This window comes from Rattus rattus, chromosome 2, assembly GCF_011064425.1.
Source record: "Rattus rattus isolate New Zealand chromosome 2, Rrattus_CSIRO_v1, whole genome shotgun sequence".
NCBI lineage: Eukaryota > Metazoa > Chordata > Mammalia > Rodentia > Muridae > Rattus > Rattus rattus.
Window position 1 is genome coordinate 133,678,502 of NC_046155.1, and position 19,596 is coordinate 133,698,097.

At 43.1% G+C, this 19,596-nt stretch overlaps 1 protein-coding gene across 3 annotated transcripts in view; it reads left to right on the forward strand.

The window, feature by feature from the left end:
* Positions 1-137: 137 nt before the first annotated feature.
* Asb7 (ankyrin repeat and SOCS box containing 7) overlaps positions 138-19,596 on the forward strand; it is a 44,473-nt gene continuing 25,014 nt past the window's right edge. The window contains exons 1-5 of one of the 3 annotated variants that reach the window (XM_032893443.1): positions 138-757; positions 941-1,038; positions 7,575-7,692; positions 8,639-8,762; positions 10,090-10,351. In XM_032893443.1, the coding sequence (XP_032749334.1) occupies positions 10,141-10,351 (211 nt within the window). In that variant the 5' untranslated portion in view covers positions 138-757; positions 941-1,038; positions 7,575-7,692; positions 8,639-8,762; positions 10,090-10,140. Of the gene's footprint in view, positions 758-940; positions 1,039-1,546; positions 1,978-7,574; positions 7,693-8,638; positions 8,763-10,089; positions 10,352-19,596 lie in introns of those variants that run through there. The other 2 variants (XM_032893442.1, XM_032893444.1) reach the window with 2 other exon arrangements.

The following is a 19,596-nucleotide window of genomic DNA, read 5'->3' on the forward strand; positions in this document are numbered from 1 at the left end:
TCTCCAGGCTGGGGGTGGAGCCTCGAAAACCGCCGCGGGGAAGCGGAGGGACGAAGTGAGAGCGACCAATCGGAGATGAGTCCTAGCTTCTACCAGCCCGCCTCCTCTAACTGTCGCGAATCCGCGGGCAGCTTTACGACAGCCAGGGGGTGGGGGCCCCTGGGTGAGGAGAAGGAAGCAACCAACCAACCAAGTCGCCCCCACCCCCTACCCCAACCCCCACCCACCGCGGATCTGGTTTACGGCTTGGAGCGCAGGCTCCAGTGCGGCAGCTGATTGGTTGTCGAAGGCTTGGTCCCATCCCAGTGACCCCAAAGTGCTGGAAGGAGGGGGCGGGGGTGGCCCAGTGCAAAGTGCATCCCGAAAGCCCCCTGTCGGGACACCCCGCTGCTGACACTTCGGACCTGGTACGATTGGTGTCTCTCTGTCCCCAGACCTCTTGAGTCCCTCGGTAGCTGAAAGCCTCCGGCCCGGCGCGCAGCAGACCCTTGGTCTGAGCCCCTGGACCGGGACTGCCCCCCCACCCCTCCGAGCCGGCACTTCCTCCCAGCACCCCTTCCCGGAGGCTGCTCCGAGGCCAAGACCGCCACCCCCAGCCTGATCGACTATCTGGATGCTCACCGGGCTGGGGCCGTGAAGCACTGAGGAGGATCAGGAACACGGTGTCCGGCCCTGCCTGGGGTGTTTCTTCAATGGAGAAGTTGGTGAATGTGGAGGAGGCTGAAAGGAGAGAGAGGAGCTGCAGCTGAGGAGACAGGTAAAGTCAGTTTCTTCCTCCTTCGAGGGGAAGGGGCTGGCTGGGTGGGTGGGGGTTGGGGGAGAAGCCCTGCTCCAGCCTGCCTGCCCTTGCTTCCCTCCAGCCCTTTCTTAGCTCCCCCATCCTCAGAGCCCTCTCCTCACCCCTGGATCACTGCACCACTGATTGGTTTCTGTTTTCCAGGTTTGAGCTGGTTGGAAGACACTCCCGAGCAGAAGGGGTCTGGCCACCCACCAGAGGAGCAATAAGCAGAGTGCTTTGGACCAGCATCCCCTCCAAAGGTAAAGAGCCAGACCTCCCTTCCCCCATTGTTTACTCCTGGCCCCTACCTCATTAAGTAATGCTTTATTTTCAGGGTGGTTGCCTGGGAATGTAAGCTTTCTTAGGTCCTAGTTTCCTAGCAAAAACAGAAGCATTGCCCGTGCCTGATCCTTAACACCTCAATAACTTCCGTACTCCAGAATTGCCTTCTGGAACCCGGTCAGAGTGTTTCCGTGTTTTGCATTATCTTTTGGTATACTGTATCACTTACTCTGCTCTGAGGCTTGGAGACCTTTTTGTAGTTCCTTGCCTTCCTTACTCTCATAGGAATTCTTCAATTCCATGTTAATTGCTTGTTAATTCTGAATGATGCTGCTTTTAATTAAACCACAATTTACTGGTTTGCCCATGTACATTTTTTTTTCTCTATTCCTCCATCAGGAAAGCTTCAAGAGTTACCTAACTGATAATGGCTTAGTAGCAGAAGGTGAACTGGAGGACTGAAACTTAGGGGTTTTAAAGAAACTAATTGGGTTTGGTTTTACTGGAAAAAGTGACTGGGAACAGTGCAGAAACTGTATAAAAGCAATATTAGCCCCTGAAACAAAGTATATAGTTTCCTATGGGGTTTTGTGTGTGTGTGTTTGTGACAAAATGGATGGACACTGGAGTTGTTATAAAGTGATACATAGTATTTGCTACGTCTCTGGTGTTCTAGGTGAACTTATAAAACTGTACAATGTATCCCCTTGACAATAGTGGCACAGTCAGGAATTTTAGAACAAAGTATTGCTTGGGTATGTTTAGCTATCTGCTGCTTGGTTTTTGGCAGTGGTCATTCTTGTTTTCTCATTTTAAAACCCTTACAGAGAATTTACTAGATTGAAATGTAAGCACCTAGGTCATGTGCTCAGATTTCTGCTGCCTATTTTGTTGCTGCCTCCGAAAATGCCCTAAAGGTAAGTTTAGAACATTAATATGAAGAGAACATGTATACAAATAAACGAGAGGGAGAGATTATAAAGGACAACCGAGAGATTGCCTAATGGGCAAATCTATAACGTTTGTTATCACATAAAATGTTACTAATTTATTTTAGTATCTCAAATGGTTTTTGGAACTTTAGTACAAAGAATATTCAAAATGGTAGACTTTTTATTCCTTTATATTTCCTGTCTTTTGCATGTTTGTGTACATACACACATACACACACAAACACACACAAGCCCCTTTGATTCTACTGATTCTTAAGACATAAAGATAATTTTTAAGGGGCTCTGAGGGCTTGCACATTTTTAAGACTTGAGACTACACGCCAAAGAAGGAGTATGCTATGAATGGAATTTTAAAATAGTACGTATTAGCTCTCTGTTTTCTCTGTAATCGTTGTACTTTCTTTTTCTTTCTTCTTTTTTTTTTAAATTTCTGGTGCTTTAAGACAGGGTTTCTCTGTGTACAGAAACTCTCTGTAGACCAGGATAGCCTTGAACTCAGATCTGCCTGCCTCTGCCTCCTCAGTGCTGGGATCAAAGGCCTGCGCCACTATGCCTTACTGTATGTAATTGCTATACTTTCTAGCCTGAGGAATGGGGACCCTGAGGCAGGAAGATGGAGAATTTGAAGCCAACCTGGGCTGGCTACAGAGGAAGACACAGTTTTAAAAAACAAAATGAAAAGAAAAGAAAAAAACTCCTAATATTTACCAGTGACAGTACTATGGAGGAAAAAAAAATATATATATATAATTTTATATATCAAGGCAAAATCTCAAGTTGAAGAGTGGTTGTTATTATTTAAATACAGAACTCAGGGCTAGAGAGGTGACTCAGTGGTTAAATATGGAACTCAGCAATATGATGCCTTCTGGTTACTGTATAACTTTTAAAAAATTGGTAATAAAATATTTGGATTGTATTTCAGAGATAGAATGCAGTATATATCTTGTATCTTCTCGGTAGGGTAGAGAGTATTTTTCTCTAGAGTGAACCTAATTTGCTAGTGTTCCTAAGTGAGGGCTCTTTTTACCTGAGGTTGTAAATGAGGATCGCTAGTCAGACTTGTAAAGACAGAACATTGCTCTGTCTTGGTTCCCAGCCAGGTTATTGTTGCCGTTTAAGTCAGAGTACATGGATCTGCTCAGCTGACAGTGGGTTTCCTAAGATAGTGAGAGATGTATGCCCACCCTCCACCCCACCCCCCAGAGAGAGGTGGAGTGGGGAAGTTGTAATAATTAACATAGTTGAGAATGTTATTTAACATTTAACGTTTTCTTTAGTTTTTACATTTACTTAATCAGGACCAGCTCAATAGTTTGTATTTCTATATCTGGCAGTCAGCTTAACTTTATTGTGAGTGACATGGGAGGGCGTTTACCTGATTATTTAGTAACCAAAACCAAATTCATATCACAAAGGGAGAATAATTGGTGCTAGTCAGTGCTAGCTAGGTCTTTAGTATATTATGACTACTCTGTCCTTTATACTGAAAATGATGTGCGATTCAGTTAATTCTGTTAGTTATATGTATACATTGTATATAAACTAAATATATAATGTCTTATTTGTTCCTGTGTGTGTATGCACGTGCACAGACTTGAGTATGTATGTGTAGTCTTTAATGTGTCAACATTTAGCCTTAGTAATACCATTCTTGAGATGGGTAAATAGAGTCAGATACAGTTTGCCTATCTGAAACCTGACCTTCTGTCTTTTCATTTTCACCTCAATACATTCCCTCAATACATTCTTGGAAACTTCTGAGGCACTAGCCTGAGGCTGCTAACTTTGACTTGGCATGCCTGCGTTAACAGGACATTATTGACAAAGCTTTTCTAATACCTGTGGTTTAAACTTGGAGTTGGGGCTACATAAATGATTCTAAACTTTTCTTGGTCACCTCACCTCACCTCAACTCACCTCAACTCACCTCACCTCAACTCACCTCACCTCATCCACATTTTGGGAAAATCACTGGGTTTTCTGCTAGAATTTATGTGATTCATAGTTTTACATGATAATAAATCTTTGTGTCACATAGAGGTCCAGTCATTTGGAGGAAATATGATATCCTTCCTTAGGGACATGGACACTATGGTAAGTTGGGTGATACTAAAATAATACCCTCCTTATTTAGGGTGTAAGGCTCTTGATTGTGTAAGTGGAGCCCAGCAGGCCTGTTGGCCATGTTATATATTGTGATTGGGCACTATATTTTTCTGTATCTGGCTTCACCCTGGGGGCTTGTGAGCCATTGGTAAATTTTTAGTTTTTTTTTCTTCGGAGGAAATGTCTTCAAAGTTGCGATTTTCTTTTCCTTTCCTGGTCTCCTCTGCAAACAAATGCTCTTGTCTTGAGCCAGAAATCGTTTCCTTGTTTCTTGTGGAACCGTTACCTTGTTTCTTGTTGGTTTGAGACCAGGAAACAATTCTCATTTGTGTTACTTGGGAAAAGTTGCAGAATTAGGCACAGGCCTGCAATCTTAACACTTGGGAGGCTGAGGCAGGAGGATCTCTGGTTGCCCGCCAGCTTGCACTGCTTCAAAGGCCCAACGAAACAAAACCTACAGGGAAGAAAATAATATACAGAAGTCAATAATAGCTATTCTTGTGCTAAAGGAAATTGAAAAGGGGTCAGACTTGTTGAAGGCTATGTATTCTTGGGCAAATTTTAAGCATACCTTCATTTATGGGTACCTTCTACTTCAGTCTATTATCTCAATATAGTTTTTTTTTTTTTTTAACTATATTAAGGAAATTTGGGGCTTAACTGAATGGATTTCATTTGAAAAGAAATTAGGCAATGCTATCCAATGTGGTCAACTGTATTTTGGAGACCTGGGTTGTTGTTATCTTTTGACTTTAGTACAGTGGAGAAAATAATTTTGGCAAAATGTAAGCATTGTATTAAGAACTAAGACCACTTAAGAAAACGAGACACATTTGGGAAATGAGTCATTTTTACACCTCTAAAGTCTTCCATCTTTGTTTATTATTTACTTTTTTTCTGACTAAAACCCAGAATGTAATTTCTAGTGGGTCTGGTATCAGTAATTGCTAGATTCTCCACCCATCATTAATTTAAGAGAAGCTTCCATCAATTGTGTATTGTTTAGGACATTTCTCCTTTGTCAAGAGTCCTTTGAACTTGCATTCCCTGCAGGAAACCAGGCTCTTTCTTTCCCATCAGTGGCTTTTCTTGTTTTTTTCTTAATAGGTATCTTGGCTGCTGAGGTTGTGTTTGTCCTTAAGGACCATGGTGCCTTTTTTTCTCTTTATTTTATATGTCTCTAAGTAACACCAAGAGGAAATTCACTTCTAGTCTGATACCTTGGACTTTGGGGCACTTTAATCATTGCCCTGTATAATTTACAATGGTGCAGACAACAGAGATTAAGTGTACAGGGCATACACGTGTGTTTCCTCAATGATGCTGTTGTAGCACATGCATGCAAAGAGTGACTGTGCACTTAAAAAAAAATCTATGATTATCTATAAGTCCTTGGTATTATCAGAAGAGGAAAAAAAATCCTAAAATATCTCATATCCTTAAAAGTGTCATTTTAAGAAGCTGTCAGAGAAATGTCTTTCTCTTGCAGAGGACCTAGTTCAGTTCTCAGCACCCACAGGGTTACACACAACTGTCTGTAACTCCAGTACCAGAGGATCTGAAACCACCTTCTGGTGTCCTCTAGCACCACACTCATGTGTGCACCTACTTACAATGTAGGCACTCAGATATAAACAAAATTTTTTTTAAAAAAATTAGAAATATTTTTAAATGTTATTTTAAATGTACAGGACTGTCTTCTAGGAAGCTGTGAGCTGTGCTGCACACACATTAGGCACTTAGGGGCTATCTCCTTGTTCTATTAAAGTCACTTATGGGGGAACTGTTACATTATTACCTTTCTTGCATGGAGAATTAATTTGATCCTTTTATCTCTTAACACACTGCCTAGTATAATTAGTACACATATTTTCATCCTTTCTTCAGTCCCACCTCTCGTGTCTCCTCTCTGTCATGCCCAGCAGTCTCTGTGGAAGTGTGGTGATAGGCATTTGGAGACCACTGGAAGTCTGCAAGGACTCTTAATGGCTTGAAGCCACATTGGGACATTTTCATGACCCTAGGGAGGCAGAGAATACTGAAGACACACTTAGAAGTAAGGTGTTTGATTTGGTTTTCATTTTTAGAAACTAAATTTGTTTTTGACAACTTCATACCTGTATATTTTGTCTTCTGTTTAACTCTCACTGCCCTCCCTGCTCCTGCCCGCCAGGTTCTTCCCCACAATGGTTTTACCCAGGATGGTCTGTGTGACCCCAGCCAGGAACCTGGTGGGCTTAGTGCTGGGTACCACATGATGCTGTTTGCTCTTGCATGTAGACGCATGCCATTATGGAGAGAAGTGATCAGTGGTCTCTGGTCCTTGAGAGCTCTGAAGTTGGCTCCTTTGTGCCTGTGGCTGTGGCTTTCTTTGAGCACTTCCTTGCCTTCGGGCACTGTAAGATGCTCCAGGTTCATGCTGTAGACTTCCTGCCTCAGTCTTAGTTTCTGCAAGGTTTCTTCTGTGGTATTTGTACTTGGCTTTGAAGGAGTTGTTCTGACCGTGTCTACTCCATTTATTTGAAAATAATAGGCACAGTTTGCACTCAGACTTCAGTTCTGTGTGCAGGCCAACATCTTTGCCTGTCTTAAAGGCCTCAGAAAGGGGAAAATAAAACATCAAGTGCAGAAAAGGCAGATGGGAACTGTTCTAATGTCCCCTTGCACAGCCATCAGCCCCTGTTGCCCCTCTTGCCCTGCACAGGTCAGCTCATCAGATGGCCTGTCCATTTCCATGTCTGAACCTTTAACTTCTAAAGGCTCAGCCCCCCACCTCCAGAAAGGGTGTCGGATCTCCCAGTAGGTTAATTGCTAGAGTGATTTCCTTTTGATATTGTGGGGTTTTTATTGTTTTGTTCTTTAAGAATTCAGTAGAGAAGGTAGTAAAACCTCTGGCTAGTTAATGTTTTAACTAGCTTGTTGTGTGTATGTAAATGTTTTTACTGGGTGCCTGGAAGGCATAGGAAGAGCCACCATTCAAAGGCATAAGCCCCATTTACTCACCTACTTTACACTTGGCCCCGGGCAGCTGCTGTGTTGAATGCACACATTTTTTCCCCTTTTAGTTCTCTTTAAAAAGAGCAGGTGACTGATGGTATCCTTAAAAAGTAAAGGAAGCAGGCCTGAGAGATATTCTCAGCAGAAAAGACAAGATTCTTAGCTTGTAGCCAAATTCCAAATGTGGGATTTGTTATTTTCTTTATTTACTGTTTTTTAAGAAGCTTGGGGTGGGGGCAGCACAGACTCTCAAAAAATCATATTTGATTGTGTCTTAGAGATTGTTGTAAGCAACAAGATCATGTGCTCCAAAACCTTCTCTGAGTCCTTCTGTGAGTTTGTTGTAAACTCCTGAAACATAAAGTCAGAAAGTATAATCAGAGAGTAGACTGCAGATAGCAGTGCTTTCTCTCTTACTTTAGGAAAGCCCATGATTGTGATTGGTTTGTTTTTAGGTGAAGAAGACTACTCCCCTGAGGCCGGGGTACACTGGGAACCCTTCCTACCATGCTGCATGCACGCCATGGTTATTAGACAACCTGTCCACCGAGAGAAGAGACATTCTTCTATAAGGTAAGATGACCCAGGATCATCAGCCTCCTAGGCTATTTTGAGGAAATTCCTGTTTAACTTTTATTTTTCTTCTTGAAATCTGTTAATGAGTTGGTTGGGGCTATAGCTTAGTAATAGAGTGCATTTAGCAGGCTTAAGGCTCTGAGTTCAGGCCCTAGTCTAATAGAATAGACTTGCACAGAAATGAATGGGCAAAATAGTGATTTAAAGAATAAACTAATGTAGCAGGTACTGAAAGAAAAACCTGGGTTTCTTTTGATGTTGTTTCAGTCTTTTTCCTATAGAGGAGACCTATTTATAAATGCCAAGATAATTTCCTATTAAACACACCTGTGGGGCCTGGGAAAGGCTTAGTGGGTAAAGTGCTTTAGCACAGGCATGAAGATTGAGTTTAGATCCCCATCTACTCAGGGAAAAGTCAGGGATGGACACTTCCATGGGATTCCATGGGATATACACTTGTCACCCCAGCACCAGAGTGCAGAGACAAGGAGGATCATGACGGCTTATCTAGCCTGTCTAGCAGAAATGGTAAAGCCGAGGTTCAGTGAGGTACTCTCTCTAAAAGAGTAAGGGAGAGCTACAGAGGAGGGCGCCTTAGTGTATCTCCACACTTACACCACCCACAGAACTCACTCTGAGCCAACATGGCGACACGTATCTGTGACTCAACACTTGGTAGCTAGAGATGGGAGGATCAAGAGCTCAAGGCCAACCTGGGCTACATAGGAAGTTGGGAGGCCAGGCAGAGCTAAATAAGACTGACTCAAAAAGAATAGTAAAATAAATCAGAGCTTCAGAATCGTTCTGCTAAAGATGATGGTCTGAGTGGACAGAAAGGGGTTCCATTAATGTGTGCTGGTAAGTTTTGTTATAGTCTCTTATAGCACTGAAACTAACATGAAACCCATTCTGAAAGGTATTTTTTTTATGTTAAATTTCTAAGCCAAGAGACTGAATTTCAAGGAAGTAATTAAGTGAAGAATCAAAAGGAAACTTGCTTATTAAGAGAACAAATTATCAAGAAATTTCTCATTTCCCAATTTTCTCTGAGGAAACAGCTATTTGAGGTAATAGCTTGATACTTTTAAATTATATCACTGGGCGATATCGCTGAGACTATAATGATGTCATTATTATATGTAAAAGCACATCAGATGTTTGTGTTCCCAGCCTGTTTTGGCTCCACCAAGGTAGGCTTACTTTTCTTGTGTGTAGTTCATGATGAGAAATTTTGTAAGAAAAAGTATTAGTTTCGAAATTATCCTCGGATGTCTAACCTACATATGAGAACAGAATATCTTCAAAGGACTTTATCACTTTTTTTTTCTTTCAAGCAAATTTACTTATAGAAATGGAGGTTACCAACCAGGAGATTAGTCTAATTGCTTCTGACAAAGCAGCCCATTTGGAATGTCTTCTAAGATCTTGTCAGTCTGGCTTTCTCTGTCTATCTCAAATGCTTCAAAGTATGCAGACAGGCTTGTACCCCCACATGAGAAGTAGCCATGTTACTTTGGGCTTCCCTGTGTGCATGGACAAGCTTCTTGTCTGCTGGGTTTGAGGACACACTTCTCCATGACTTGCAGAAGGTGTGGGGTCCTTAGCACTAGTGTTCATTGACATCATTTCATGTGGTCAATCCACAGGTTGCTTAGCATGCTATTTTGTGTATTTATGAAATAAAACTTCTGGTACTGAAATTAGAAAAAAAATGTTTTAAAAGAATATGACAGCGGAAGAGAAGACAAACATCGTGATCAGATAGCCGAAGTAGGAAAACTGAGAAACACACGCACATGTGTAAATATAATCTCTTTTATCCAGTTCCTTCGCTCAGCTGCTACCCCAGCTTTGTTACCTTGTATTAAAAATAAGATGCTGATGTGGATTGGGTGAGAGACTTGGCCTAGAGACAGCCCCTCCTTTTCAGTTCCTCCTCCAGGCTTTCATGGGCTGTTTTTTGCTATTCCATATTTATTGACTCAGACTGTGATAAAATCCTTGAGTAGTTTGTGACTTCCGTCGGGGTGGTGCATCGTGTAAGTCAGACTTCCTAAGACTGGTCCTACTGCAGCCATCTTAGCGTCCTGAGACCACCGTCCACTTTACCAGGAGAGAGCTGTCGTGACCAATGGAGTTTCAAGTTTTCAAAAAGACTGCAGAAAAGATTTTTCTGTTAAGTGGGTGTTTTCTGCCCCGCTTTCTCTTTCAATTAATTTATAGCCTTAATGCAGCTATGGGAAATTTAGGTCTAAGCAGATGCCTGCTAGCCAGTCTTGTTGAGCTGCTCTCCATGTCTATACTGATTTAGGAGCGAACAGTTGTGTGGTGGTCAGTGAGCACAGCATGAAGATCCACAGATTCTAAATTGCATGTGCTCTCCCTTCCCGAAAGGCTGCCTCCCGTGACCTAATGTCTGGTTGGTGAAAAGCAGACTCTGCTAGGATGTTACACCACCACTGCCGGAGGAACCCTGAGCTCCAGGAAGAACTGCAGATTCAGGCTGCAGTGGCGGCCGGGGATGTTCACACAGTACGAAAGATGTTGGAACAAGGCTATTCCCCAAATGGCCGAGATGCCAATGGCTGGACCTTGCTCCATTTCTCTGCAGCAAGAGGAAAGGAGAGGTGTGTTCGAGTGTTTCTGGAACACGGAGGTGAGTTCACTGGATGCGAGGAGAAAATTGTAATGGCGTTTGTGGAAAGCGCACTTGTGCACGTTTGTTTGCACGTGGATTTTAATAGTTGGCTTGCATTGCTGTTCAGTGTCTTATCTGCTCCTCTTTGCAAAGGTGTTTGACAACAAAACACTGAGTTTTTTGAGTTGTTGAGTGGGTTTTACTCTGGCACATGTAGTTCCTGCAGATGGTCAGGCCACCCCAGGTTACTTCAACTGAGAGCCCTTATTGGGGCCAGTTGCCCTTGGGTGTCAGAAGCAGAAGTAGTTGTGGTGCCTGCCGTGGGGGAGCTGCCCAGGTTTCCCTTTTTGGAAATTGCTCAAGCAGAGGAGCCTAGCATAGGTCCCTTTAAACATTTTTGACTTTTCCTATCCTTCATATCTTCCTAACCTTTCCTTCTTACTTCCTTTTCTTCTTGTTGTTCTTTTCGATATCCTACAGTGTGTCTACATATGCAAAAAGGCTGCTCTTATCTGAGCTCTGATTCTGTAGACAGACTTGGTTGGTGACTGCATTTGCCATTTTATGTGTCTGCTTCAGAAAACTAGACATTTCTATAAGACTTTGACACTAATCTTCTCAATTGACTCCTCTTGCCAGTGAATTTCAATTTCATTCTTGCCCTGAAGATGGGAGGGGGATTGTGCGTGTTCCTATGAGGTGTGTGTGTGTGTGTGTGTGTGTGTATGTGTGTATGTGTGTGTGTATAGATATCCCTTCTGTCTACATTATAGTAGGGTGTAGAACAGCTTGTCTGGGCCACTCTAGGCCCTGGATTGCTCATCAGCAGTTATTTGTTTCATTCTAGGAGTATACTTTGTTACAAGACTTGCTTGCCTTCTAAAGTACAGAAGGCATTAGCAATTCCACAGCCCTCAGAAAGGCTGTGTGAGTTATGGGACTGTATGAATGCTAAGGCTACCATCAGAGTCTGACTCCAAGATAAGGCTAAATCCAAGCCCAAGAGTAATCATGTGTCCCAGTGGCCTCAAATAGGACTAATGTGCCCTAAGTCATTGGCTATGGACAGAGTCCAGACACATGAGTATTATCTCCTTAAAACAAAGCACATCTTTAGATAAGTTCCCGACCGACATCACATCCCGTTGGACCTGCACAACTCTTGCCTGCCCCTACTCAGAAGGGTCCCTGGGCCTGAGTGATCCTGGGTGCTTAGTCCTCTGGATACTTGTAGCACACTTGTAGGAATTGTGCTTCATGCAGTTTTTAGTCTACATGTGACACAACTGTTCTGCCACAGCTGTTTTTCCCTCAACTTTATGACATATTTTTGTCCTATCAGTGGTAGTGTGTGAGCAGTCATAGAAAACATGTCACAGCTGTGGCTATGCTCCAGTCCCACGTCTATGTATATGTTAGTGAGTGATAAGGGAGAGGGACAATCCACTGCAGAGTCACAGTTGACCTACGGGCTACAGGTCCTAAGCAGCGCTCTCTCCCCCACCCCGTGATGATCATTTACATCCTAAAGGGCAGAAGGCGGCTGTGGGGCAGACTGTGTATCCAGCCTGCGTGAAGCCTAAGGTTCAAGCCTTAAAACTTTTAAGAAAAGTACGTCGTCTTCTGTGCCTCTGTGTGTGTGTGTGTGTGTGTGTGTGTGTGTGTGTGTGTGTGTGCACATACGTGTCTGTGTGTGTGTGTGTGTGTGTGTGTGTCTGTGTGTGTGTGTGTGTCTGTGTGTGTGTGTGTGTGTGTCTGTCTGTGTATGTGTGTATGCCTGTCTGTCTGTGTGTGTGTCTGTGTGTGTGTGTGTGTGTGTGTGTCTGTGTGTGTGTGTGTGTGTGTGTGTGTGTGTATACGCACATGCACTCAGGGAACTCTGCCATTCCTGAGTCCACACTGCACAATTTCGTGCATTTGTAGAGTTGGGTGCCCAGTCCCACAGGTAATATCTAAAGTAATCGTTACTACTACAGAAAGCAACCGCAGTGAGTTTTGTTAGAAGTACGTTCAGTCTTACCCTGTTATCTTCAGTAGAGTAGCTGCTCAAATAAATATGTTACCATTTGGACATTCTTTCAACTTTGCTCATTTTAGTATTTTAGAAAGCATAAAATTTTCTCAGCAGACTTTTGAGAAGGTGGTGCATAATCTACCTGCTTAAAACCCAGAGTAAATATTCTATTGTCAGTGCCTGGAGGTGGCCACTAGCTGTTCTTCAGTACCAGATTCTCCTTCCAGAAACTGGCTTTTGTTGACTTTTGTGCACCAAGGCCTAAGTGGTTTCTAGCCCTTCTTTCTAGCCGGCCCACTCCTCTGTTTAATGTTATGTCAGTGTCCTGACTTCTGTCACCCAACAGCTTCCTTGAGATAATTCCTTATCAGGACATAGTTAAGCCTGAGATTCTACTGTTTGGGTGCAATTGATTTGCACTTAGCTTCCATTGTGAGGCATTTGAAATTGTTACATTTTTTGCTAGGGCCAGTATAGCAGGGAGAGTCCTTGACTGGTCTTTTCTTTAAAAAAAAAAAAAAAAAAAAAAAGCAAAGCCCACCCTTGTCAGAGTTTCTCCTTTAACCCCTAGAAGCACTGCCAAGTCAAACAGCACTTACGGATGCCGATACATTGTCCTCCAAGACCTACAGTTCCTTCTTGTGCCCTCCTGGGCCTAGATGGGACAGTGCCCTCCCCCCACTTCTCAGCAGGGTATTGCCAGCTGGCTGGCTCGTCCTTGTGTGATGTGCTTGCCCCTCCCAAGAAGACATCCGAATATCAAACTGTGGCAAGCCTGAGCCTGTCCTTGTCTTCCTCCCTTGCCCAGGTGAGGCTTGCTCAGGTGCCTACCTTTGTTAGCTCCGGGTGGAAACCTTTCTTCTAGCTTGTAGCGTTTCCACGTTCCTCCTATTGCTCTCACCATACACTGGACACATTCTATCTTGCTTTTACCTTCTGGTTTGTGTCTGTTGGATCTTGGTTAGTAAACACTTCATGGTGTAGGGTCATTACTCACCTGCATCTTCTTCTCAAGATTTTGTGGTACTTGGATCATCAATCTGTCCAGAATTAGTGTTTGTGCATGAGAATGTACAATATCATTGCTCTTCCCCACAAAGGTTGCCCAAACTTCCCTTCTTTCCTCATGGCTGGGCACTGCTGGGTCACATACACAGCTTTTACGTTGTGCTTCCACTTCTGAGTTCTCATTCAGTGCTGCAGGACCAGTGTGGTGCTGTTTGTGTTGTTCTGTGAGAACATTACCCTACTGAAACGAGATTCGGAGAATGCGCCTCCTCATCCCTCTCACGGCAAATTGTAAAGCAAGTTTGGAAAGGTTAAGTAAGAAGGAAACTCCTGCCGTGGTCATCACTGTAAGGCTGAGGCGTCAGCGCATAGCACATCCTCCACGTAATGTCCAGGCACATCTGCCAGTGGCCCTGTAGTCTACGAGTGCCGTGCAGGAGTCTCCAGACTGTGTACCCACTTTTGTCCTCTCCTGAGATGTGGCCTATTGCTTGAGCTTCTGCATTCTTCTTTTTCCCACTCCTTGGGGGGAAACCTCTTTCCTCACCAAGTCTGGATTGATCTTCTTCACATTATATTGCCCTGTCCCCACCTGGTCTCCAAATAATGTGACACTTCTAAGTAGAAATGGAAATTAAATCCAGTAGGGACTTCTTATTTCTCTGCAAAGAATATTCTCAGTCTGTCCCATACTCATCACAGCAGCTGGTCCTTTGAGCCCTGCAGCCACAGCTCTATGCAGCAGCCCCTCTCCCTTCTTGGTTGGGCTCTCTGAGCTTAGAAGCTTAACCCCAGAGGTCATCGTGAAGCCCCTTCCATCGTGGTCCACTTTTCCTTGCATATGCCTGCTTCCCCTTTAAGTCTTTGGCACTTTCTCAGAGAAACCACCTGCTTCTGCTAGAGCAGGTCAGGTGAGAACTTTATTTTCATTCCTGTTAGATGCTGCTGCTGGGCCCTGTATGATGCTCTCTTCCCCCTGTGTAATATTGTTCCCTGGACCTTAGTGCAGTGCCAGCCATAAGCATGGGGAGGGATTTTAGCATCCTGGTCAGGGTCTGTAGCTGCTGTTCACATGAAGTTCCCCGAAGGAAGAACCATGGCCATGATTGCTCCCAGTGAGGAAGAGAACAGATAGCAGGAAAATGGTTTTTCCTGACCTCGTAAGACAAGACTCATCGTTTCCTTAAAAACAATTTAAAAGCTGATATAGGATTAGAAGCTGCCTAAATTAGTGATAGCTGCTTTTCCAAATCATCCAATAGAGGAGATGAGGAAAAGAATTGGAAGAAGTGGATTTGCTCACTGTGCACTCTGTACTCTCTCCCTCTGTGTGTTCTTTCTCCGTGTGTGACAGGACGCCAAGGTGTGTAAGGTGGCCATTTGGCTCCTGGTAAAGCATTCACTCATACTCAGAAGATGCTGCTAAGCACTGAATGTATGCCAGGCCCTGCTTTCAGACAGCCACAGTAGTAAAAGGCTTCAGCAAGTCACAGCCTAGCAGGTGGCTAGGTGGGTAGCAGTGCCCCCTGATGACTGAGAGTGTACCTTGCTTCACAGCTCTTAAGAGGGCAACACTCCATTTTTCCCTTGGAAAACAAACCATAGAAGCTAATGTAACTCATACCCCATCGTCTTCCACCTTGATGAGTGTGGAGCTAGGCTCCAAACCATCATCCAAACTATGGTTCTCTAGTGCCTAAAAAAGAAGAAAGGCATTCCTGGCAGAGTTAAGTGCCATGAGCAGCAAGGCCTCCTTTGTGTGAGGTGTGGTGAGTGTGTCCAGGAGCTTTCCAGAATGCAGGGCTGGAGTGGAGTCCTTGAAAGTTGTGAAGCAGGAAGGGGGGCTGGAAACATGATGGTGTGGGATATTCTACTTGTGTGGGACAATGACAGTGTCAGCGATGAGAGCTTGTCCAGCAGCTTATTCTAGGGATGTTGGGGCTTGGTGGGGAAGAAAGAAGAGTGGACTGGGCTATAGGATGCTCTGGTTACAGAGCTCATCAGAAGGGCCCAAGACCTAAGGCAAGAATGGCAGGTGAGCTATGCTGCAAACAAAATCAAAAGCAACTAAAGGTTTAGGTCTGACAATAAGGGAGAACTGTCACCACTTACTGAAAAGGCAAAGCTACACCAGGAAGCCAGCAAGGAGTAGAAACCTAAGCCACTGGCACAACCAGAAATTGTTTATCTAAATATTCATACATGAAAGGACACAGTTAAAAGAAAATACAGTTTTATCTATCAAATCCACATAGCCACATGGTAATACCAACCAACACTGATCACCCAGAGCTAGTAAACTCAGGACCAAGAGGCTGCTCATGTATGACAGAATCAGGGGAATGATGTAACCCTGGGAGGAACCTGCTGGGAAACAGCTATCTAAGGAGGAATCCAAGTTTGCTTAAAATAACAAAACTGTGTTTGAGTTGTAGAACACAAAAGCGGGGTGGGGGTGAGCCCACTGGCTAGTTTAACTAAGCTGTGATCTGTAGTGTGAGAGGCTTTTCCCTTTTGGTGAACTAGACAGATTCCATCCCTAGTTTAAGAAGTGACCACGCCTTAGATGCTTAGCAGTCACATGCAGAGTGTCACTGCATGCTAAGTGACATTGTGTTCCCTTGTGTACTGTTTCAAAATAATGAAAATTGGGTTTTCAGAAGTCTAAAAACTTGAGAATGCCAACACAGATGGCTGTATATTACTATCATACCTCTGGACAAATCTGCTAGTTGGCCTAGCTCAGCAGTCAGGGCACTGGCTGTGCAAACCTGCCAGCCTAAGCTTATCCTTCAGAACCTGTGTAAATGTGGGAGGAGAGCAGTAACTCCACACAGTTGTCCTCTCACCCTGTGTGTCAGGGATGTGTACATAGCCACCGCATTAATAATCAAAAATCGTGGTACTCTTTCTGATATCAGGGGCCACTCAGGGATTAAGAGCGTCTTGAAAAGGCAGAAGTTAAAAGAAAGGCCTTATTACACTTTTTATATCCTATCGAATGTTTCTAAAAGTTCCAAGACCATGTTGCACATTTCAAAACAGTACGACGAAGAGCCTGCCGTTGTGTATTTGCTCATCTTTGCCTTCAGTGAGCTTGTGAACTGATCCGGAAGCCTTTGACTGACATAATAGAAGTTAAGTATGTAGAGGACACTGCCAGGTCCCCTTAGGAAAGCAATCAGCTCCCCTTGATAAACACATGGAAATAAGAAGAAAGAGGCCATTCTAAGATACCCAGGGTACAGTGGGAGAGCTGTCTGTAGCCGCAGTGTAGCTGTAGAATGCAAAGGTTTGCAAACAGTTCCAGGCATAGTCAAAGTAACTGTGATTGGAATCAAGGGGAACAATTGTGGAAAGCAACTTGGTAATATGTACTAAGGCCTCAAAAGTGGGAGATGCTTTTGCCCAGTTAATCTTTTAGTTTAAACTTGATTGTATAATAACTAGCTTTTATTAATTTATTCAAAGGATAGAGTCTTAAAAGCAAGAAATATTTTCTACATAAAAATGCTATACCTCTCTCTGTAGGGTGTGTGTGTGTGTGTGTGTGTGTGTGTGTGTGTGTGTGTGTGTGTGTCCCGGTCTGTGTCCATCTGTCCATCCATCTGTTTGTGTGTGTCTGTGTCTGACAACACAGCACATGGGAAGGAGTTTATATTAAAATAGTTTTTAAGCTATTAGAATTAAACTCAGAGTGACAGTAGGATGAAAAAAAACAAAACAAAAACCCAGAATCTCTCCACCCAGCCATATCCTTCTCCAGGGTCTAGACTGTTAAGTCTCCCTGACCTTCCCACCATGCCACCTTCCCATCAGACCATCTTTTATCCATGCCACCTTCCCATCAGACCATCTTTTATCCATGCCACCTTCCCATCATGCCATCATGTCCCCAACCTGTCTGATCTAGCTTGTGTTCTTCATCTAGAGCCACAGCCTAGTCTATGCCACCCTTGTCTATGCCATATGCAGTCTCTAGTCATCTGCCAGGACTTACCTAACCCCCAGATCACAGGCTCCTCCCACACCATGTCCGACCTCTCCACTCATCGTGATCTACTTCCATATGACAGGTTGGACTAGGATGTCCATCCTGAACACCACTTCATGGACCAGGAGATCCATCCTGAACACCATCTCAGTGCCTTCTGTTCTACACTTTTCACCTAAGCCATTTCCAGCCTCTAGGCCCAACCTGCCTGTCCATCCTCGCGTCTTCCCTAGCCTGTTGTATCAAACTTAGAAGTCTATGTGCCCAGACTCATCTCAAAAATACCAACATTGAAAAATGGAGCCAGTATTTTCTCTCCTAAACCCAACAGTACTGTAGAAATGTTTGCCAGTGAGAACACCAAGACACAGAACTTAAGAGTTGTACACTTCATCAGGGAATTCAAGGATTTTAAGAACCACAAACAACACAGAAGACAAGAACAGCTCAAGGAAAATAAATATCTGAGTGATACCCAAAGAAACCACAGTAGAAGGCTGATGGGATGGCAAGTGCAACCCAGGGATTGGGAATGGAATACACTAAGGAGACAGAGAGAACTAGGGCTGAAACTGATGATGGGATTAAATAACCTAAGCCTTTGAAATATAGGCATAGGTGAGGGGGAAAAACGTTCAACAAGATCATAAAAGAAAACCTCCCCAAACTAAGGAGAAGACACAGCTATACCAATACAAGAAGCAAACAGAAGACCAAATAGACAAAAACAGAGAAGAAAATTCCACAACTTATCACAGTTAATACACCAGCTAAGCACACACAACCCAGGACGTGTACTGAAAGCTTCAAGAGGAAATTCAAGTCACATAAAGGAAAGCTCAAAATAACAGCTGATTTCTCAATGGAAATTTTTCAAGCCCAAAGAGCCAAGAGAGCATTAAGCATTCTAAATCCTTAAAGACTTTGTCTGCCAGTCTAGAGGGATAGACAGCAGATATCCACCACAAATGAGGGAGGAAGAAAAACTTTCCACAGTATAAAAAGCCTAAAAACAATTTATATCCAACAAACCAAACCTAAAGAAAGTACAGGAAACGATATTTAGACCAAAGAGAGGAATGAGCACTAATAGAGAGACTGTAGAAAGAAATGCAAAACCCCACAAACTACCACTGAGAACACAATGCCAAAAAAGCAACAACATCATGGCCTCAATTAACACACATTTTAATAATAGCTTTAAATATGAATGGCCTCAAATCTCCAATCAAAAGACACAGACTTAGTAAATGCATCAAAAAACAAAACCCATCAATTTATTCTCTACAAAACCACACCTTAGCTTTGAAGAAAGGCATCACCTTACAGTAAAAGGATAGACAAAAGGACTCCAGTCAGTTGGGACCAGGAAGCGAACAGTGTTATCCTAATATCTGACAAAGTAGACTTCAAACCAAAACAGATACGAAGAGATAAAGAGGCATGCTTCATTCTGATCAAGGGAACAGTTAACCAAGATGACAGTATTATCCTAAACATACATGCATCAAACTCTGGTGCACACAATTGGATTTTTAAAGTTGTACTACTAGATTCATAGACAAACATTTTCAAAAGTTAGCATCAACCTACTAATAATAAGTGATTTTAATGTCATTTTCTCCAATAAATGGGAGGGTCATCTGAATTAAAAATAAACAGAAACATCAGACTTAATTGACATATCTCAAGAGAGCTTAGCAGATACCACAGGACAGTCCACCTAAACACCAGAGAATGAATACACACTCTGCTCAGCAGCCTGTGGGAGCTTTCCTGAAGTAGACCCATCCTGGAACACAAAACAAATCTTAACAAATTCAAAAAGACTGAAGTACCTCCTTGTATTCTGATTGCATTGCAATAGAACTTAAAGTTGACAGCAAACAAATCTCTTGTAAGTACACAAACTCATGGAGATCAAACCACTTATTGCAGAATGATTATTGTGCCAAAGAAGAATCAAGAACAATTGAAAAGTATCTGGAACTAAGTGAAAGCACAACACAGCCAAACTTCTATAAAGCTGCCCTCCGAGGGAAGAGGGAAGTATATACCATTGTGTGCCCACCTCAAAATAGTCTGAGCACAAATAAACGATTAATGATCCAAATCGAAAGTTTGGTAAACAATAAACCAAATCCAAACCCAGTTAATGGCAAGAAGTAATAGAAATCAGTGAAAGAGAAATAACAAACTAATCTAAGAGTTGGTTCTTAGAGAAGATAAATGAGATTAACAGACCTT